Source organism: Bufo bufo, chromosome 1 (assembly GCF_905171765.1).
Source record: "Bufo bufo chromosome 1, aBufBuf1.1, whole genome shotgun sequence".
NCBI classification, from domain to species: Eukaryota; Metazoa; Chordata; class Amphibia; order Anura; family Bufonidae; genus Bufo; species Bufo bufo.
The window spans coordinates 245,623,753-245,646,731 of record NC_053389.1 but is presented as its reverse complement, the minus strand read 5'-3'; the positions used below and the strand labels follow the sequence as shown (position 1 = coordinate 245,646,731).

Sequence of the window (22,979 nt, the reverse complement as noted above, 5' to 3'; positions counted from 1 at the left end):
GTCTGCTGTAACATTGCACACAGTTCCACCCTCTGTACCCCTCCCCTCATATTGCCTTTTGGTCTCCACAGGGGTACAGACATTTTGTAAAATATTACACTATTAGTGATGGGCAAACTGCGGCTCTCCAGCTGTTGCAAAACTACAACTCCCACCATGCCCTGCTGTAGGCTGAAAGCTGTAGGCAGCCTTTGCATGCTGGGAGTTGTAGTTCTGCAACATCTGGAGAGCCGCAGTTTGCCTATCACTGCTTCAAATGGACACAGAAGTCCACGACCCCGAAGAGGTTAACTAGATTGACGTGACAGCCCGCCCACGCGAGCTCAGAGTCTCCGCCAGTCTAGCTTCCACCAATCAAGCTTGTTTCTCACACCTCTAGGCTGTCCAATCACTGCTCCTCTTCTGACTGGTGTCATATAACTTAGGCTGCTGGCTCACAGTCTCTCAGTACTCACAGAGCGACAGCAAACAGCAAAGATGAAGGACCCGAGTTTGTTGCGCTCAATTCCGGGCTAAGATGCCTAGCCTCGGCGCCTGGGGACGTGGAAGGTGACGCTTCATTATTCTTACTTCTCCTTGTCTTGTATTGTATTTGCCTCGTCTGTTTCTTTCCCTCATGCTCATAAGTAGATGCTAGAATGGGTAGTTGAGGAGGGTGACGTCACAGGTCACGTGCTCTGGGCTATCTAGGTAAAGCGCGTAGGCGCATTCTTAGCTGCGTTATTTAGTCGCAAGATGCTCCAATCATGGATGCGACTTTTGCACATCCGCACGTAGAATTTGTCGCTCTTTTAAACGTGGTCCACAGCTCCTGTTTCACTTCCATTTTACAGTCCTGGTGCAGCCGCTGCCATGTTGGTGACTTGTAAAGCATTACGTTTCCACCACTTAAAGGGGAAGTCCATCTAAAGGGATCTGCGGCCTCTCAGAAGTGCCACTGAAGTGGGTATTGGTGGCAGAGGTCTCTCGGGCTGAGTAGCTCTGCCCCCTGTACAGCTGGCCCACTACCTGGGTTCTCTGTTACCTCATGCTCTTTTTGCTCCAGAACCACCAGCCCCTGTGTCCCCCCCCCCCCCCCCCCCAATTAAAGAGTAGGAGGGGTGCGTGGGCATGATTATGGCAAAACAAATAAATAAACTAAAAACATTATATGCAAGACCTAAAAAGATTCTGACAGTAACCATTACTGTTTTTATTCTGTCACGGCAAGCAAAAGCCTCTGGCCCATAGAAAGCAATGGGTCTGCGTGCATTACGCAAAAAAGTGCGTATCGGACGGAAAATACGGTCGTGTACATGAGGCCTGAGGCTTCCTGTGCATTCCCATATTTTTTTTTATCCGCGTGTTAGCCACATTGTTATGGAGCCATGCAGACATCCGAATTTTTTTTTTTTTTTGTGGATCCGTGTGTGCATTCTGCAAATTCTAGTTCCAGTCATCTGAAGGGGGTTGTCTTTCGGCAGGAGACACATGGATTTGCCCTCATTCACATGAATGGAACAGATTTTCATTTTCAGAAATTTTCTGCAACAAAATCTGCTGTGTGTGTGATGACTGGCCTCATTCACATGTCTGTGACCTGGTCCGTATGTCTGCTCCTCGCCCTTCATGCGTCATCCGTTTCCTACGTGCACTGCTAGGCTGAAAGAGGATTTCCAGAGAATCTCCTACCGGGGGTCACTGATGTCGGTGGTTTTCAGACCCATGGACTTCAATAGGTGTAATACAGTACCGTGAATGGAGTTTTCCAAATTTCATGTACTGTTATGTGCCGAAATTGATCTGCGGCGCAGATTTTAAAATGTAAAAAAGCCAGGGGCTTGCCAAAGTAAAGTTTCTGTCTAGCTTGATAGGAAAGCTTTGCCTCTCCCATAGACTCCAATGGTAAACCAGTGCAGCCTGTGATGTAAGCGATCTAATCATCTGTTCAAGACTTCAAGGGGACACAAAATAAAGGAAAGAGGAGAAAAAAAAAAAAAGTTTGAAAAAATTTAATTCAAACGGCCCCCTTCAGGGACGTCCACGGAGCAGCCAAGGGACGTGTCCTTTCTCGGTGCAGCTTTAAGCCGCCACTCCACAATCTTCAGCACTGCCTTCTATTGAGATGTATGGGAGGCAGAAAGGATCAGGCTACTGGCGAAATGTCGTCGCAGCTGTCCACGCCAAAATTCTGGTTAAAAAGCCCCCATGTAAACGTGCCCTTCCTCACTTTACATTTGAAAATATCATTGTTACCGATGTGTCTGAAAACGGTGTTCACCGCATAGGAGATTTTTTAAATAGTTCGCACTTTTTTTGGGTGTGGCGATACGTAATTTTTTTTGTTTATGTATTTTATATGTAAAATTGGGAAAGTGGGTGATTTAAAGAAGACCTTTCACCAGAATAAAGTATGTAAACTGACTATACAGACGTGTAGAGCGGCGCCCAGGGATCCCCCTGCACTTACTCTTATCCCCGGGTGCCTGGCTATGAGCTGAGCGCTGCGATTGGCCAGCGCTACAGCATAGGAGAAGGAGACCGCGGCAGGTTCCTCTGGGTGGAGCCTAACTATGACTATACCGGAGGCTATAACCGGAGAACGGAGCTGCGCCCAGGTATAACAGTAAGTGCAGGGGGATCCCTGGGCGCCGCTCTACACGTCTGTATAGTCAGTTTACATACTTTATTCTGGTGAAAGGTCCTCTTTAAACTTTTAGGCCCCTTGCAGACGAGCGTTCCTCCCGCAGCGAGTCTGCAACGCCTGACCTCCAAGCGCTGCTGGGGGTTGCATAGCATTATATTGATTTCTGATGCTATGTAACCCTTACAGTTCTAGAATGTATTGGATAACACTGACATAATACTGCCAGTGTTATCCAATACACCAATGAATATAGTTTATGCCTGAATACAAACCCAGGCTGCTGGTGCCAGCCATATCCCATTCCCGGCCTCTGACTGCGCGCTGCGTTCCGCCCCAATTAACCCCCTCAGGTGCCGCACCTGAGTGGTTAATTGCGGCGGATCGCAGCGAGCAGTCAGAGGCAGGGTATGGGATATGGCTGGTGTTCTGCCACTTTTCTATACCCGGACAAAAGTCTATACCCAGAAGTGATGTAGCTGCACCGGAATTCACGTGGACGCGTTGGAATCAGCTGGAGGAGGGGGTGTGCGCGTTGCGTAAGCGCATTCGGCTGAAGTATGTTAATCTGGCAAAACGCCCCTGCATTTTCCTAGCCCTCCATTTCTTTACTATCCGTCTCTTTCTTTACTATCAATGGCGGCATAGAGTTAGTCTTAGCAAGTGCCGAGCGCAGCAAATTAATGTAGATTACAGGCTTGCGGCGCTCAGCCAGATTACTATACTTTAGCCGAATGCGCTTGCGCAGCACGCACACCCCCTCCTCCAGCTGATTCCAACACGTCCATGTGACTTCCGGTGCAGCTACATCATTTCCAGGTATAGACTTTTGTCCGGGTATAGAAAAGTGGCAGAACACCGGCACCCGCAGCCTGCGTTTGTATTCAGGCCTAAACTATATTCATTGGTGGTGCAGTGGCCACAGTCCCTCCTCCCTGCTATCAGTCCATTGGTGGCAGCACAGGGGGCAGGGACTGCCTCCTTCTCCCCTGTGCTGTTGAGGAGAACATGGCACGCGCTGACAGCAGAGCGTCCCATGTCAGTTCAACTTGTGTGTGTAAAAGAGGCAGAGTAGTGGAGGGTCTAGGCGCAAATGGTGACAAGACTACAAAGTCTTGTCGCCATTTAGCAATTCTAAGTCGCATTGGCGACCATTTTGGTCGCCATCTGGAGCCCTGGGTATCGATGCAACAGGTCAGTTTTACCACATAAGGAACATCGTAAAACTGTGGCGGAATTGTGGCTCGTTCATCTATGGCTCCATCATGCCGTACTGCCATGGGCATGAGTTCTTGGGTTGAGAAGGCGGATGCGACAAGTGCATTCGGCTGACTAGTGGGGTTTGCTACGGTTGAATCACATAGCACTTCCAATCAAATTTGGAACAAATAAGTGCTCATAATGTGGAACATTGAGTGAATGAATTCAGTTAGTGGATGTGTCATGCCCTGATAGTGCTTTCATCCACTGAACAACCCGCAAGTTGTGCAATAGGACCTCTGCATGTAATTGGTTAGAGCCAGTGAAATTGGCTCATTTCTTGCTCTTCCACAATACTTGGCAGAGCGCACATTCTCCAATTTATTTTCAAAACTTATATATTTTTTTTTTATTAGGTTTTGTAACCATAGGCGATAGGCTGGGGCTACACGGTGACATGTTGCGCAACAAAAACTTGGGGGGGGGATCGAAACTGATCAATAGGCACCCCTTACTTAAATGTGCCATGGCGCAGGGGAACACTGATCCTTTTATATTGTCATTGATGTTCTCTAGATGCCTGGGCTTCTAAAAGGGATAGATGTTGCATCTTCAGCTTATGCAGGGGGATACAAAGTTCCATAGGGACCTGGTCCTGTACAGGTTACACACAGAGGGTTAAAATTGAAGCCCCAATTCAAAATGTGTAAAGCTATGCAAACTGAGTCATTTATAGTAGGTGGCAGATGGACATTTTGGGCCCCCGGCTCGAGTGCGCCCCTGGCCATATATAGGAGCCTTTATCTCACTTTTCTTGGTGGATGTGATTCATTAGAGATGTATGTGTGCATATCGCCCTGTCATTCATCCCAGTGCTGAGCCCAGTAAATGTATAATCCCTTTACGACTATCTCGTAACCTATGGACATCACCCCTATTAACAGCTCAATAAAACCATAAAATGTCACTGCATTCATAGATATATTCAGATGGATAGATATAGTATTCACACCCCTTGAACTTTCCACTTTTTTTTCATGTTACACCCACAAACTTAAATTTATTTTATTGAGATTTCATGTGATGGACCAACACAAAGCAGCAAGTATGTGTCAAGTAGGGCTGCACGATATGGGAATTTTGTGCGATTGCGATTAGTGCCCTAAAAATTGCAATAACGATATGCGATGCAATATTTTAAGGGAATTGTGCTACAGGTCTATTTGCTATGGAGGGGATCTGTGGATGGCACTGTTATGGGGACATCTGTGGATGACACGTATATAGCATCTTATGCTATGTGCCATCCACAGATCCCCCCCCCCACCCCATAACAGTGTCCCTGCAGTTTGAATGACACCCAATACAGGGGGTGGGGGCCGGCATCTGGATTAGGGGGACGGTGCATTCTAATGCACCGGCCCCGCTCACTGTTGTATAATCTTTTCTAACCTGCATTGTTAAAATATAATAATCATTTGTAATCCAGCTGTATTACTTACAGCTAAATTCCAGAGGAGGGCGAGCGGCATGTCCCGCGCTGCCTGCTTCATTCATAAAGTGGGCGGCGCAGGTGCATGACTTAGTCAGTGACGCGCCGCCCTCCTGGCCTGCCTCCTCTCTGCTACGGAACTTAGCTGTAAGTAATACAGCTGGATTATTATATTTTAACAATGCAGGTTAGATAAGATTATACAACAGTGAGCGGGGCCGGTGCATTAGAATACAGGAACTGCACCCCCCGCTGTCATTCCTAATCCAGATGCCAGTCCCTCTGATACACCCGCCGCACAGCGCAGTCGGCGGGTGTATCATTGTAGGTAATGGCAGCATTTTTGGGCCGGCCATATCGCAATAGTCGATTATCGCAATACGATTGCTTTGGCGATATATCATGCAGGCCTAGTGTCAAGTGAAAAAGATAAATAGTTTTCACATATTTTTTTTATAAATAAGATCTTGTGTGGCTTGCATTTGTATTCAGTAGTACTGATACCCCTAAATAAAATCCAGTGTGACTAATTGCCTTCAGAAGTCGCCTAATTAGTAAGTAGTCTACCTGTGTGTAATTTATTCTCAGTATATCTACAGCTGTTCTGTGAAGGCCTCAGAGATTTGTTAGTGAACATTAGTGATCAAACTGCATCGTGAAAACCAAGGAACACACCAGACAGGTCAGGGATAAAGTTCTGTGGAGAAGTGTAAAGCAGGGTTAGGTTATATATAAAAAAAAAATCCCAAACTCTGGACATCTCAGAGGGGGGAGAATCTGTCCACAGGATAACTATTCGTTGTGAACTCGATAAATCTGGTATTTATGGAAAAGTGGCAAGAAATCAATTTATGAAGTAAGCCATAAGAAGTCCCGCGTGCAGTTTGCCACAAGCCATATAGGGGGTACAGCAAAGATGTGGAAGAAGGTGCTCTAGATGAGACCAAAGTTGAGCTTTTTGGTTTAATGCAAAACACTATGGGAGAGATTTATCAAAGTGGTGTAAAGGAAAAGTGCCTTTGTTGCCCATAGCAACCAATCTGATTCAACCTCATTTTCCAAAGCTCCTTTGTAGTGTAGTGGAAAATGAATGCTGCACATCACCCTGAACACACCATCTCCATGGTGGTGGCAGCATCATGCTGTGGGGATTTTTTTTTTTTTCAGAAGGGACAAGGAAGCTGGTCAGGGTTGATGGGAAGATGGATGGAGCTAAATACAAGGGGGTGGGTGGGGGCAGCAGAGGTTGTTTCCTGCAGGACAGTGACCCTAATCCTACAGCCAGAGCTACAATAGAATGATTTAGATCAAAGCATATCCATGTGTTAAAATGTGTAATTTCTTTTCACTTCACACATACCTGTACTTGCTGCTTTGTGTTGGTCTATCTATCACATGAAATCCCAATAAAAAAGCATTTAAAGGGATCTGTCACTAGCATATTAGCAAAAAAATGTTTTTTAATGAATCCATGTGTAATAAAGTACCTTATTTCCAGATGTCTTGTTCTTTTATTCTGTGTCTTGTCATTTCTCATAATAACGCTTTTATGATATTCAAATGAAGCTGTAAGGAGCCCAGAGGGGCGTTATTCTTTGTCCACGGCGCCCAGAAACCGCCCCTCTAAAGTGCCCGTGCCCACCTAAATTTGAAAACTAATAACTCCTCCAAGATCACCTAAATCGCCTCCCAGAGGCGAGGCTAAGTGCTCCCCCCCAGCGCCGCGCTCTGCGGCAAACACCCCCGATCCTCCTCTCGCCTGCAACATGTGAAACATGTCCCCTCCCCCCACCGCCACATAAATCGCCTGCGCGGGATTTCGGATGCAGGGGAGGATCGGGGGTGTTTGCCACAGAGCGCGGCGCTGGGGGTGGGGGGGAGCAGTTAGACCTCGCCTCTGGAGGCGATTTAGGTGATCTTGGAGTTCTTAGTTTTCAAATTTAGGCGGGCACGGCACTATCAGAGGGGCGTTCCTGGGCACCGTAGACAAAGAAAAACGCCCCTCTGGGCTCCTTACAGTTTTCATTTGAATATCATAAAACGTTTTTTTAAGAATGACAAGACACAGAATAAAAAGAACAAGACATATGGAAATAAGGTACTTTATTACACATGGATTCATGAGAATTATTTTGCTAATATACTAGTGACAGATTCCCTTTAAGTTTTTGGTGTGTACGTGGAAAAGTTCAAGGGGTGTGAGTACTTAAAGGTAATCTGTCACCTATTTTGAGCATATAAAACTGGTAACATAGCAATGTTCAATAAAGTACCTTCATTCCAGCATTTTATTATTTTTTTATTCAAGTTTTCATTTAGATCAAAAAGCGTTTTACTTATTTTTTTTTTTTTTTTGTTATGCTAATTAAGCTTCAAGGTGCCCAGAGGGGCGTTATTACTCTCCTCTAGTGCCCAGCCGGCTTTTCTTCCAAGCCCAGCACACCTCTGAAATAAATTTACTCCCACATCCTTGCCGAACGGTGCCGCCCCCTCCGCTACGTCATGTCATTTATTCACCCCACGATACTTGCGTCCTCCTTTCTTGCGCAGGCAGTCAGCGATACTGCGGAGGGCAAGAAAGGAGGACGCAAGGATCGTGGGGGTGAATAAATTACATTACATGACGTGGCGGGGCCATTCGGCAAGGATGTAGGAGTAAATTTATTTCTGAGGAGGCATGCTGGGCTTGGAAGAAAGGGGGGGCGTTACTGGGCACTAGAGGAGAGTAATAACGCCCCTCTGGGCACCTTGGAGCTTAATTAGCATATCGGAAAAATTGCTTTTTGATCCAAATGAAAACTTGAATAAAAGAGACACATGCTGGAATGAAGGTACTTTATTGAACATTGCTATGTTACCAGTTTTATATGCTCAAAATAGGTGACCGATTCCCTTTAAGGCACTGTAGGAGTAATTTACATCTACATGTATAACCCATCCCTGTGGATCTCGTACTCTTATCTGGGTAGTCGGAATACAGCTCCCCAGTTAATAAAGCTGTGACCTACCCTTCTCTTCCACTTGAGGCCAATTTCACACTAGTGTATTCACTCCAGGAAACATGCTGTATTTCCCGGACTGGACATTGTTCCTCTGCCCTGAATTCCTACCATCATCATCGGAGTGTTCCTGCAAGGCTGCAGGTCTTCTGTTCTGTACTCAGGACACACAGCATGTGGTAGATGAGCATTGCTCAGTCCTGGAAATACAGTGATCAGGGTTTCCTGGACTGTATACATTTATGGCCTCCACTTCCCTAATCACAGTAGCGGAGCCTCCCCATGTACTCTGCTCCTTGGTTGCATTCTTTGAGAACTGCTGTATGTAGCTCTCCGTGTTGGCTTCTGCTAGCGGATGCAGGCGCACACAACCGTGACATATAGCAGCCATTTTGTGCAGAAATGGGCTCTAACCACTGGGTAATCTCGATACCAGGAATTTTTATACTAAGTATCACAATACTTAATACCAAATCGATACAATGCAAAAAAAAACTCCCTCTATTTATTTAGGGTTGTTGCGGGTATTGAAATATCGATACTTTTGTCTGGTATCTACCTAGATACCGGGATTTGTCTTTTTCCGATACTAGGCTTCGCTATTGCGCAGCCTAGCTTCACAGAATGCGCTGCTGTCAGCACGCTCATGTTCCCTCAGCAGCACAGGGGAGGAGTCGTCCCACTCCCCCTGTGCTGCCAATAGGAAGAGAGAGGGAAGGGGGAGCGGGAGTGGTGGGTGCACTGCGCCACCAATGAAAGTTAAAGGGAACCTCTCGCCTAAAAAAAAAAAAAAAAAAAAAAGCCTCCCAAACCACCAGCATTACATTAAAGTAGCCAGCAGTATGTTTCTAAAGATCCTTTTCTTCCTCTGGCCGGATGCAGCAATATCTTGAAAAACAAACTTTTTAATCCCCTGCACGCGCTATGTAACGGCAGAGTTCAAAGTCAAGAGGGAGCGGCCTCCTCACTTCAAGTCAGGATAACCACGCCCCCTTTCTCTGCCCCTTCGCTTTTAATTGACAACCAGCCAATAGTTTTCGGCTGTACAGCAAAGCTAGCCAAAGTCTCACACATGAGCCCTGACGTCTCTTAACGTGCCTGCACATTGCTTTATACTGCGGTTAGGTAGTTTTCAGTGGCTCAATTGTGAGTGCGCATCAGAACGTTCACTTGCGCGGCTGTCAATCAGAGGTGAAGGGGCAGGGAAAGGGGGTGTGGTTATCCTTAAGTGAGGAGGCCGCTGCCCCCCTTGACTTCAAACTCTGTTACATAGCGCGTGCAGGGGATTAAAGTTCAGTTTTCAAGATTTGGGTGCATCTGGCTGGAGGAAGAAAAGGATCTTTAGAAACCTGCTGCTGGCTACTTTAAAGGGAACCTGTCACCGGGATTTTGTGTATAGAGCTGAGGACATGGGTTGCTAGATCGCCGCTAGCACATCCGCAATACCCAGTCCCCATAGCTCTGTGTGCTTTTGTGGCAAAAAAACGATTTGATACATATGCAAATTAACCAGAGACGAGTCCTGTCCCTGACTCGTCTCACATACAGGACTCATCTCTGGTTAATTTGCATATGTATCAAATCGTTTTTTTTTGCCACAATAAAAGCACACAGAGCTATGGGGACTGGGTATTGCGGATGTGCTAGCGGCCATCTAGCAACCCATGTCCTCAGCTCTATACACAAAATCCCGGTGACAGGTTCCCTTTAAAGGGTTTCTGTCACCCTGCAAAACTCATATTTTTTTTTTTGGGATAGTTAGATAGGCGCTCTGAGATGAGGAGGCTCGTATCCTCAGCACTCACTCAGTGCGCCTGCGCCGATGACGTCTTCTCTTTCGGTGATGTCATCGGCGCAGGCGCACTGAGTGAGTGCTGAGGATACGAGCCTCCTCATCTCAGAGCGCCTGCGCCGAATGACACGAGGTGCGCGATTTTTGAATTACTGACAGGGCCGGACGGAGGAGGAGATCACGGCTGGCCCTGTCAATCAACACGGCGAGGGGGCGGATTTCTGCAGCAGCTACCAGCAAGTAGACGCCCTACTTGCTGGTAGAGCCCTCATTAACATATTATAAAAGTTCGTTTTATAAAGATCGGCCGCATGAAAGTAGGTAAGAGCATTATATTCTGCTATATCGCACTATGAGCAATCTAACTATCCCAAAAAAAAATATGAGTTTTGCAGGGTGACAGAAACCCTTTAAGGTAATGCTGGTGGTTTGGGAGGCGTCTTTAGGTGACTGCTTCCCTCGTTTAATATAAATACAGGTGCCGGCTGCAGAATCGCCTAGCCGTGATCAGCAGCAGTTAACCCCTCAGGTGCGGCACCTAAGGGGTTAACTGCCGATGATCGCAGCTCCCAGCTATGATTCTGCTGCCGGCACCTGTATTAAAGGTTAATCATTGGTGGTGCAGTGTGCCCCTCCCCCAGTATTAAAATCATTGACAGTGGCCACAGGGTCCCCCCTCCATTGGTGGTGCAGTGGCAGCTTCTGGTCAGAGCCCCAGCAGTGTAATCCTGGGGGGCTCTGATTGGTTACCATGGTAACCAGGATGCTACTGAAGCCCTGGCTGCCATAGCCAGCTCCCTGCTGCTGTGTGTACTATACACAGGGCAGCAGGGAGAGTGAGATCCTATTCACCCTAATAGAGCTCCATCAGGGTGAATAGGACAAGGGATTAAAAGATCCCAGGTTCTAGCCCCTAAGACTCATCTCCAGTTAATTTGCTATGGGGACTGGGTATTGAGGATGTGCTAGCAACCATCTAGCAACCCATGTCATCAGCTCTATACACAAAATCCCGGTGACAGGTCCTCTTTAATAAGTGCCTCCCCCCCCCCCCCCCCCCCCCCCATCATCATTTATCTCACATAATGGCACTGCGGCAGGTTCTGGGGGCATTTTGGGATATCTCTCCCCCACATGCCTTGTATATCGGGTAACATGGAAGTGGACCCAGAAGTAGTGAAGCTGCAGCTGGGCTTTGGGGGTCATCTGCAGGATCAGCCTAACCTTCTGGTGTATAGTATGTGACTATAGGGAGAAGGTGAAGTTGGGGCATAGGACAACTTCTCGAAGTTACCCCAATACTCAAACTATTGAATGGGTGAAGGGAAATCTCAGAGTGCTCGGATTCAGTAATTTATAGCTGGGACATAAGCAGATGCTGATATATTTAAATGGCTGTGAGGTGACAAGCTAGTATAAGTATGTATATCACGTCCCAGCACAGGATACATGAGGTCGGCTCTTACAGACACTCCACAGGCTGAACTGTGCTCATACTTCAGTACCATGACCAGCGGCACTGCCTCTCAGGAGCCTGGAAAAGCTGGATGATGGTGCCCGTCATGAGATTCAGAAAAATCCTCCGCTCTGTGGCAATAATTCTCCTCCCACAGCCGTTTAACATAGCAGGCTCCACATTTTCATAGGTGGCATGGCCAGCCCCGTCAGTGGGAAGGGAGACTCTTTCCTTCTCCACGTGCAGCCGCTGAACATGGCGTGCGCTGCACAGTAGCGCAGCTTGGTGTAGACCAAGTGACACTCCCGCTATCAAACCGAACGGGGTATAAATATATCCAAAAAGTATCAAGACTTCAAGTACCCGGTGCCACCCTAGTCCATAGGGGGTGAGATGGGTCTGATGTTTAAAGATCTAGGCTTTCTCTTTAAGTGCAAGGATGTGGTGTGTTATACAACAATTCTTTACTACTAGTGTCCATTAGGACTAAATTACACCTATTAATCCTGCACCTACCTAATTAACTAAGACTTAACTTTTATTAATTGTTGCTAATACTTATATTGATAACTAAATCATTAAAACTTCCAGTAATCACTGGCCTTTATGTATAAATTGGATTGCCCTGTCAGGATGTCGCCTGACCAGGTTGCCTGCTACTAAGTAGATACACACTAGAGCCTAACTGGCTGCGCGCTGCCAGTATGGTGTATAGGCACTGTGTGATTCCTTGGCACTATAGTACTAGTTCCTAGTACTAAAGTGCCAAGAAATCAGTGCCTATACACCATACTGGCAGCGCGCAGCCAGTTAGGCACTAGTGTGTATCTACTTAGTAGCAGGCAACCTGGTCAGGCGACATCCTGACAGGGCAATCCAATTTATACATAAAGGCCAGTGATTACTGGAAGTTTTAATGATTTAGTTATCAATATAAGTAGGGGTGCACCAAAATGAAAATTCAGGATGCCCTTGACCGAAAACCGAAACTGCCTTTTTGCCCAAATACTTTTAAAATACTTTTTTTTTTTTTAATGATTTTATTAATTCTTTTTCATGAATGAAATTCATCTGTGGGTGGCGCTGTTATGGAGGGGGGGGGGGGGGGGGATATGTGCACTGTTATGGGCATAACAGTGCACAGATCCCTTTCCCCATAACAGTGCACAGATCCCCCCCCCTCCCCATAGCAGTGCCATAGACCGATCCCCCTACCCATAACAGCCCCGGCCCTGCTGCTCACAGCAGACTAATCACTCACTGCATCTTTATTTTACCTTACAATCGTGACGCTCCAGTAACAACTCTGCAGGCAGAGCGGAGGGCGGCGTAACGTCACTTACTCACGTGACGCACCTGCTCCGCCCACTTTATGAATGAAGGAGGCGGAGCAGGCGCGTCACGTGAGTAAGTGAACGTTACGCCGCCCTCCGCTCTGCCTGCAGAGTTACTGGAGTTACTGGAGCGTCACGATTGTAAGGTAAAATAAAGATGCAGTGACTTAAAGTAAACCGCCCGCCCGCAGATGGTGAGCTACTTGGTGGGTGACAAATCCCACACCCCATATTTTCGGCTGATATGTAACAATATCGGCCGAAATGGATTAGGCACATTTTCGGCCGATATTTTCGGCTGCCGGTATTTCGGTGCACCCCTAAATATAAGTATTAGCAACAATTAATAAAAGTTAAGTCTTGGTTAATGAAGAGGGGATTTTTGTCTCTTGGAAAATGGAGATTTATGTATATCTCCGTTTTCCATCCCTTCTATTCTATTCCTAGCAAATTGCCTTTGTTTCCCATACAACCCAAATATCCTGTGTAAAATTGCACCTCTTCCAGGCCTTCATATACCCCAGGAGCAACACACAACCCTCGCAGATACTTATATATGAAAATAGTTTACTGATAACATGGAGATGACAAAGCAATGGACAATATACATAGAGAATACAGATAACACAATACATAGAGGACACCACCACACTATCTATATGTACACATATAAAGTCTACTGGGATATTATACTTGTATACATACGCACACATATAACTTGGCTTGCTCCTGCATCCATCGGTGTCCAGAAAGAGAAGCCCCCGCCTCACTCCCAACTTTCACCTATATCTTGCTGTGTCCCAGCGCCCCCACCATAGACTCCAACCTGTGACCACCCAAATATCCCCCCCCCCCCCCCCCCATCTCTTGGTCAAGAGGATGTTGTTCAACTGCCTAGGATATGCTAACAAGGGACACAATGCTACTGGCCATACTGAATGGGTGAATACCACTGGGTCCAATTATTAGGCATATTTGTGTGATCATCAGGATGAGGTTCTGGCTGAAAGCCATATTTCCCTTAACAGTTAATTAGGTAGGTGCAGGATTAATAGGTGTAATTTAGTCCTAACGGACACTGATGTTTAAAGATGGCACAAACCACTGAATAATTAAAGTGCATGGAAGGACCACTCCATACACAGGTCTAGATTGGGCACCAGGTCTAAGGGGTGCACAAACTATGTGCACGATGGGTAATGGATGAATTTTTATTTTCTTCAGTCTGAACCTGGTAAAGTGACCGCTGCAGTAAAGAAAGCCTTGGATGTTGGGTACAGGCACCTTGACTGCGCCTTTGTCTATGAGAATGAGAATGAAGTCGGGAAAGGCATTCAAGAGAAGATCAAGGAAGGAGTGCTGAAGAGAGAGGAGCTGTTTGTTACTAGCAAGGTAAAATAATTCCTGCAGACGCCTTCAGAGAGTTTTATGACTGTTTAGACTATCTGAAGAAGGTTCTGCTGGAACAGTGCCACTTTTGTCCAGGTGGCTGTGTCCTCATTAATCTACAGTAAATGGGACTGAGCTGCAATACCAGACAAAACCAATGGACCAGAGTGGTGCTGGGATCTTTCTCTGCTGGCCCTGTTTGCATTCAAAATCTGGCGCCTGCGCCGTACCTGTCTTCAGTCGGCGCAGGCGCACTGAGAGGAGGACGCTCGGTTGCTCCTTTACTCAATGCGCCTGCGCCGGGTGTAGATGTGACGTCATTGGCGCAGGCGCATTGAGGATGGAGCGTCCGCCTCTGTGCGCCTGCGCCGACTGAAGACGGGTCTGGCGCAGGCGCCAGAATTTGAATGCAAACAGGGCCAGCAGAGAGAGATCCCGTCCGCTGGCCCTGTCAATCAGGATAGGAGGATGCGGCTGCTACCAGCAAGGTAATTTGCATATTTTAAAAGTAAGTTTTTAACAGAATCTGCTGAACGAAAATGATTACAGTATGTATGCATAAATCTCATTATAGGCATTATAAGTAACCAAAAAAAAAAAAACTGTTTAGTGGGGTGATAGAAGCCCTTTAATGCCTGCATTTCTATGTGATGGGCAGCAACAAGCATTATTTCATTTATATTTTCTTTGTGATTTTTAGCTATGGTCAACCTTCCATGAAAAATCTATGGTGAGAGGAGCCTGCGAGAGAACTCTTGCCTCTCTGAAGCTCGATTACTTGGACCTCTACCTCATACATTGGCCAACAGGGTTTAAGGTATAATCACAAGGGTGACCACTGTCTATATTTGAATATGGGACCTGGCTGTGACATTACTGGTCATAGAATATTTAGGATTATCAGATTGTCCTTGAAAACCGTATAACATTCATTTGTAAGGTGAGAACCTTCAGAACGGATGCACATCTCCATTTTTAAACACAACTTCATTCTTAAAGGGCATCTGTCAGCAGATTTGTACCTATGAAACTGGCTGACCGTTTACATGTGTGGTTGGCAGCTGAAGGCATGAGCCTCTAAAAGAAACGGGGCCGTTACCATTACCCCTAGAGGCTCTGCTCTCTCTGTAACTGCCGTGCCATGATTGACAGAGCCAGGTGTGATGGAGTTTTCACTACCTTGTCCTATCAAAGTGCAGAGAGCAGAGTCTCTAGGTGTAATGGTAACGCCCCCGTTGCTCCTAGAGACTCATTTGCATATATTAAAACTTCATTTTTCTCAACAATAACCCACATATGAACATGGAACAAACACAGATGCCTTCAGCTGCCAAGTGCACATGCAACAGGTCCGCCAGTGTCATAGGTACAAATCTGCTTACAGATGCTCTATAAATTCTTAGAGGCCAGAGATCCATGTCTCCTGCATAGAATTAAATTATTTCTATGTGCCTTTAGTCACCACTAGGGGAGCTTCAAAGTTAACTGTGTACTGTACATATTCTTGACTGCTGTGGGCGCTTTATAAGTATGTATGCTATAAGCTCCCTCTAGTGGTGGCTGCACCCAAATAGAATTGTATAATATAACTGTGTATAGGCGATTTGGCGCTCTTGCACAGAAAAATGTATGCAATCTCTCTGCACAGAACTTTGAACGAAAAAATATGAAATGAGGTTCATAGTTGGTATTTTTTAATGATTATATTGCTAACCGATATGTTCTATTACATTTATTGATTTGCAGTTATTTCTTTGGCAGGCTGGAGAGGCTTTTTTCCCCACTGATGAGCAGGGACTAGTGATACCGAGTGACACACATTTCTTAAATACATGGGAGGTAGGTTGTACCCTTTGTTAAATGTAGTACAATGCGTATCCATATTTTCTTAAAAGGTGCAGGGCACTTGTTGGCTCTCCTGGCTGGTCTAATTTAGTAAATACTTGTGTTCGCTGGTGAAATAACAATGCTAGTATGTCTATTTGTAGAACTCTGCGGTGTCCAGTTGTCAGTGTATTAATTCATTTCCAGGAGGGATAATTGAGGACCAGAGTTTTAAGTGAAGATGCTTCAGAATATTTTTTTTTTCCTTTATTTGCTACATCTCTGCATGTTTTTTTTGTGAACAAGTGTATTAGGTGCTTCATACAGTGGTCTTTGTAGATAAGAACCCAAAAAATTGCTGTATCTGTAAGGGGTTACAGAGGTTGTATCACGAGACAGCCCCTTTCATACTGGAGTCACCCAGCTAAAATGGCTGATTTTGCAGAGGGAAGCTGCAAACAACCGGACTCATCCCCTACACTGGCCTCTACAGGAAAGATTTGTTACTGCAGGGCAGCTACTCACATGAATGGTTGTCCATGTAATTCCAGCATGGTTCCAAGATCACCTTCTGTGACCTCTTGGGATAGGAAACATTACTATCTGGTACATCTATCTGCCTATTGACTAGTATATATTGTTTTTCTGCCGTCAGGGTATGGAAGAACTTGTGGACGCGGGGCTGGTGAAAGCCATTGGAATCTCTAACTTTAACCACAGCCAAATAGAAGAGCTGCTGAACAAGCCAGGGCTAAAGTACAAACCGGCAGTCAACCAGGTACATAAAGCAATAATGTGATATCTTGTGGGTTCTTAACCCCCTTAAGGACAACTACTGTATATGTACAATGGAAGTCCTCTCTTTAATCATGGAGCCCGCTCAAAATCTGAGTGAGCACTGTAGACAGTTACACAACAGACACCTGGAGGCATTGTCCGCGATCGTCAATAACAACGATCCCAGGTATTTAACCCCCTCAGATGCTGTGGTCACTTGTGACCAACATCTGAGCCGTGAAATTGTGGGAGCTCTGCGCTTCCTGGGCCCAAATGGCTCCCCCTCGCTGAGATCGAGGTTGCTGTTTGGTTGCCCATACTATAAATGTATTTATCCTGTACGGTGAGCTGTCTTTTCTGTCTTCATCACTTCACCTCCCTTAAATTGAATAAGTGATCAAAAAGTCACACACCCCAAAATGGTTTCAATACAAACTACTGATCACTCCATAGATGTAAATATAAAAAAATTATTGGACAGGATATGGCAATGCAAAAAAAAACTTTATTAGATTTTTTTTTTTTTTTTTTTTGTACTAAAACACAAGAACTATAAAAATGTGGTATCGCTGTAATCGTACTGACCCAGAGAATAAGGTTAACATATCAGTTTTACCACAGGGCGAACACGGTAAAAACAAAACCAGTTTAGAATTCTCCAGCTTCCTACTACATGTTACACAATATAAAATGGTGCCAGTAGAAGGTATAACTTCTCCCACAAAGATCAGGCTTTCATATTTCTATGTGAATGGAAAAATAATAAAGTTATGGCTCTGGGGGAAAAAACAGAAAATTGCTTGGTACTTGGAATGGTAAACCTAAAAATGAGTAAGAAAAGTAAACAGAAAAAAGTGCAGGATTCTTCAGAGTTTGTCAGACTCTTACAGGGATGGACTGGGACAATAAAGTGGCCCTGGACTTCAGCCAGACCGGCCCACTTTATTTTTCCCAAACACACTCAAAAAAATAATGGTATCCACAGATCCCCCCCATAAGTGTCATCCACAGACCCCCCCCCCCCCCATAAGTGTCAATGTCATCCACATGACAGACCCCCCCCCCATAACAGTGCCATCCACGGATCCCCCTCCCTATAACAGTGCCGTCATCCATAGATCCCCCTCCCCGCCACTCACAGTAGTATACATTAATAAATCGGTATCCTGCAGGCTGCAGACAGTAACTTTAATTTTAACACAGGCTGTGGGGATAATAAAAACTGAGCATGGTGATGGTGATCACCTTACTAGGCAAGCCACTGCCAAACAGTGCACAGTGCGTGCCATACAGAGCCCACATAGGGCACCACCTATGCATACAAAATGAAAGAAAGCAAGGGGCACATCCGTGCAGGACGTAATTTGCAGCAGCAAAATCCACAACAAAATATGTGAGTTACATGCAGATTTTACAGCAGATCTGTGCACTGCAAAGGAGGGAATCCGCAGCATAAACTGACTGCAGACTTAAAACCGCACCACAGGTCAATGTATGCTGTAAATAGTGTGGATTTAATGGATGCAAATCTACAGCATATCAGTGCACGCATCCTTGAAGGGGTTATGTCTCTTCAGCAAGTGGCATTTATCTTGTAGAGAAAGTTAATACAAGGCACTTACTAATGTATTGTGATTGTCCATATTGCTTCCTTTGCTGGCGGGAGTCATTTTTCCATCACATTATGCACTGCTCGTTTCCATGGTTTTGACCACCCTGTAATCCAGCAGCGGTGGTCATGCTTGCACACTATAGGAGTAGCCGGGATTGTGGGAGTGCACATAGTTTGGTGCTTTTTTCGACCACCAATGCTGGATTACAGGGAGGTCGTAACCATGATGACGAGCCATGTATAATGTGCTGGGAGACATTTTGTCTCTATGGCACTATCTGCCCTAATAGTGATACAGTGCCCACATAGAGCACGATAGTGCCCTCCTATTCACAGAAAAAATAGCGCATTTGTACCCATATAGTACCTACCTAGGTGCATAGAAAGTGCCATACTTTGGCTCTATGTCGGCACTGTATGACTGTGGCCAAAGTACTGTAGGTTTTCACTTTAGGTAGGTACTGTATGGCACCATAAGCAAGAAATACACCATTTATCTGTGCATAACATGGCGCTATCTGAGCACTGTATGACCGTGGGAAGACCTGGGCATACTATGCTCAGATAAGTTGTGTATTTAGTGTCTACAGTGCCCACAAAGTGCCATATCATACCTACCTAGAGCTAAAACGTGGGCAGAAAGTGCCATACTTTGCCTATAATTATACTCTGTCTACACAAGTATGGCGCTTTCCGAGTATGGGTTCTATATGGCACTATGTGGGCACGACAGGCACTAAATGCGCCATTTATCTGTGGATAGTATGGCACTATCTGCCCACAATCATACAGTGCCCACATAGAACCAAATATCGCCGTACCCACACTATTATATGGCAGTGCCCAGAGCGCCATATGTTGACTATGTGGGCAGATAGTGCCCTACTATGCCCAGATAAATAGTGCCCTTAGTGACTGCAGTGCCACACTGTACCCACCTAGAGCCAATCTGTGCACAGAAAGTGCCATACTTTGTCCACAGTGACAAAGTGCCCTTTCTGTGCACAGTCTGCTCTGGCTCCAGGTAGGTATTCTACTACACGTGGGGGCACAGCGCTCATCTCTTTAGTAAAGAGTCTTTACTACCTTACATTCAGCTCCAGCCTCCAGTAACAAGTGCGGGCGGCAGCGCTCACTCACTGACGTCACGCGCCTGCGCCGCCTAGTGGGAGGAGCAGGCGTGTGACGTCAGTGAGTGAGCGCCGCCCCCACACTGCCTGCTGTTACTGGAGCTTTACCCCCCTGATGGCGGCCCTGGCCGGCCCATAATTCGATCGGCCCACCGGGATTCTCCCGGTACTCCCGATGGCCAGTCCATCGCTGGACTCTTACAGAGATCATCGGATACTTTCTTCTTGATGCCGTTCATTTTTGGCTGACATGTGGTTAAGAGGGTGAGCTGAGGGGATGGGGCGGAGCTGTGCCTAGGCCACATGACTGATAGTTGTGACGTCACTGGCCTAAGGTAAACTGCAAGAAGGCAGCTGTACTCACAGTAGCACCAGGGTCTTCTTAAACAGCTGATTGGCTGGGGTCCTGGGTGACCTATTAAGATAGGTCATCAGTTACAAAGAAACCGATAACCCCACTTGATAACTGTCTTATTAATTGTGTACTTTGTATTGCAGATTGAATGTCATCCATACTTAACGCAAAACAAGCTCATTGAGTATTGTCAATCTAAAGGCATTGCTGTGACAGCGTACAGTCCTCTGGGATCACCAGACCGGCCTTGGTTAGTAAATTGAAATTTAGTCTCTACAGTCTGCCTTATAGAAAGGGGGCTGAGGTTCTGAACAGGGGACACCCATATGGATTTATGATCTGGAGGTGCAGCCGCCACTAGGTGAATCTTGCTGCATAAAGGCTTGTTCACATCGACGTTAGAGGCTCAGTTTGGGGCCTCAGTCACAAATTCCGTCTAACAGCGGAGAGAAAAATCTTGCATGATGGACTTTGTTCTTTTTTAAATCAAAGGGAAAAAAAAAAAAAAAAACCTGAGACAGAACGGATCCCATTATAGTCAATGGGATCTGTTTGGCTCTTAGTGTCAGTTATGTGCCAAATCTGGAACTATATGCCCGCCCCGCTTTAACCCCTAGTGGGACTCAAACTTTTTTTTTTTTTTTTTTTTTTTTTTAGGGCCAAACCAGAGGACCCATCTCTTCTAGAAGAACCCAAAATCAAAGACATTGCTGCCAGGCATAAAAAGACAGCTGCCCAGGTAAATGAGAGCGTGTTTTTGTGACATTATACATTGCCAGGGCTTTTAGTTTAGGACTGACAATATCCTCCAACGTGCCAGTCACATAGGGCACATGTATAATGCTGGGAAATGTTGCGCAAGGACATTCATTTTAACTTGTTCCAATAGGTCCTGATCCGCTACCCTATTCAGAGGAATGTGGTAGTCATCCCGAAGTCAGTGACTGATGAACGTATTGAAGAGAACTTTCAGGTATAAACTTGTGGAAAGATGAAAATTGATCTTCTGCATAAACAGTCATTGTGTATATACATTACATATCTTTACTGATCCAGAGTTACATCCTGTATTATACTCCCTATTTTGCTGGTGGAGTCATTGTGTCCACGTATGTGTGAATGAGGCCTAAATTTGTGCACAGATGCTCCAAAACTGCACTCCCTATTCAGCTGGTGGGGGTCAAATACAAGCAGGATCATTACAGAATAAGTAATATAATCTATGTACACAGTGACTACAGCTCTGGAAGAAAATACAGGATGTAACTCTGGATCAGTCCAAGATAAGTAATGTGTCTACACACATCCCCACATTTTACTACTGTGGCTGCATATGAATTCTGGCTTTATTGTGTTAGAAAATAATAATTCTGTGGCTACTTCCATATTGTATCCTTTTCTTCCGGTGCTGGTTGGGGGTGCAAATATGTCAACCTCTGCCCTCTCAGGGGGGTTACCCAGCAACACTATGTCCTAGAAACCCCCATCCCCATGGTACTCCACCGTTCAGGTCGGTCAGGGTATTGGTCCTCGACAACATGTAGTGCGTATGCCATTGCACAGAATATTGTGATTACGATCCAGCGAGCAGAGTGTTCCACTGACTCTGTATTCTCTGTCCACCACTCCTTATCTAGGTGAAGTGGTTATGCTGGCACTCTGGATTAGCTACTATAGCGTGTTCTCCGCCCCCGTGGACTGCTTTGGGATGTCCCATGGTCCTGTGTCCCCCAATGATGCGAGCGAGAAAACGAGATTTCTGTGAACTCTCCTGTAAAATCTTTCTCGCTTAGTTCATTGGGGACACCGCACCGACCCAGTACTTATTAGTGGTGGTGGTTGGTTCCTAGTCAGGTATTCAGCTCGGGTTCGCTCCCACCAGCATTTGTTGCGTTCTCTTTTGCTTCGCACATGTTTCTACTGCTTGAGCACAAACTGACATGCTCTTTCCAGGCTGGAGGGGGTATAGTCTGCAGAGGAGGAGCTAACACTTTTCAGCCTAGTGGCAGCTATACCCACGGTCCTGTGTCCCCAATGAACTAAGCGAGGGAGAGGGTTAGTCCACAATGCCTTTTTTAACAAATGGCAGAAGTCTAGCTAGAAAAAATGGGCGAGCTGGAGGCTATGGTACTAGAAGAACACATAGATGTAGTTGGTGTGGCTGAGACATGGTTGGACTTTTCGCATGACTGGGCTGTAAATTTTGAGGGTTTTACACTATTTAGGAAAGACTGGGTCAATAGAAAATGGTGGTGGTGTGTGCCTATATGTGAGGAGTGATCTGAAGATAAGTGTAAAAGAGGCAATTGTGGGTGAGGATGTGGAAACCTTATGGGTGGAAGTTGAAAGGGGTATAAACACTGAAAAAATAATACTTGGTGTAATCTATAGACCCCCTAACATCACAGAAGAGAAACGCAACTGTATAACCAAATAGAGCGGGCTGGTACAGTGGTCATAATGGGATATTTTAACTTCCCAGACATTGACTGGGATTCATGGTTCTGCCTCCACCGCGAAGGGGCGAAAATTCCTCAACTCGCTGCAGGACCAGTTTATGGGCCAGTTTGTAGAAGCTCCCACTAGGGGCGATGCTCTGTTGGATCTGGTAATCTCTAATGATACAGAGCTTGTTGGTAATGTTACTGTTCGAGAAACACTAGGTAATAGTGACCACAATATAATTATATTCCCCCTAAACTAGAAGAACCAAACTGTCAGGCAGAGCAAAGACACTGAATTTCAAATAGGCTAATTACCCTGGGTTGAGGGCAGCATTTCAGGGCATAGACTGGGAGCAGCTACTGTCACATAATACTGAGGATAAATGGGAGAGCTTCAAATCCACATTGAGTAATTGCACTAAAATTTATCCCTTTTAGGTAACAAGTATAAATGGCTAAAATGACCCCCCCCCCCCCATGGCTTACAGCTACTGTAAAAAGGGCAATAAAAGACAGCACTTAAAAAGCGGCACACTTGTGTAGAAATTGGTA

General features: G+C 45.7%; 1 protein-coding gene across 2 annotated transcripts in view; it reads left to right on the top strand.

Moving 5' to 3' along the window:
• Positions 1–22,979, top strand: part of LOC121005406 (aldo-keto reductase family 1 member B1-like) — a 41,796-nt gene that overhangs the window by 458 nt on the left and 18,359 nt on the right. For both annotated transcript variants that reach the window (XM_040438162.1, XM_040438154.1), the window contains exons 2-9: positions 473–549; positions 14,121–14,288; positions 14,986–15,102; positions 16,047–16,124; positions 16,765–16,887; positions 20,127–20,233; positions 20,641–20,722; positions 20,873–20,956. In XM_040438162.1, coding sequence (XP_040294096.1) covers positions 15,013–15,102; positions 16,047–16,124; positions 16,765–16,887; positions 20,127–20,233; positions 20,641–20,722; positions 20,873–20,956 — 564 coding nt within the window. In that variant the 5' untranslated portion in view covers positions 473–549; positions 14,121–14,288; positions 14,986–15,012. The remainder of the gene's footprint in view (positions 1–472; positions 550–14,120; positions 14,289–14,985; positions 15,103–16,046; positions 16,125–16,764; positions 16,888–20,126; positions 20,234–20,640; positions 20,723–20,872; positions 20,957–22,979) is intronic.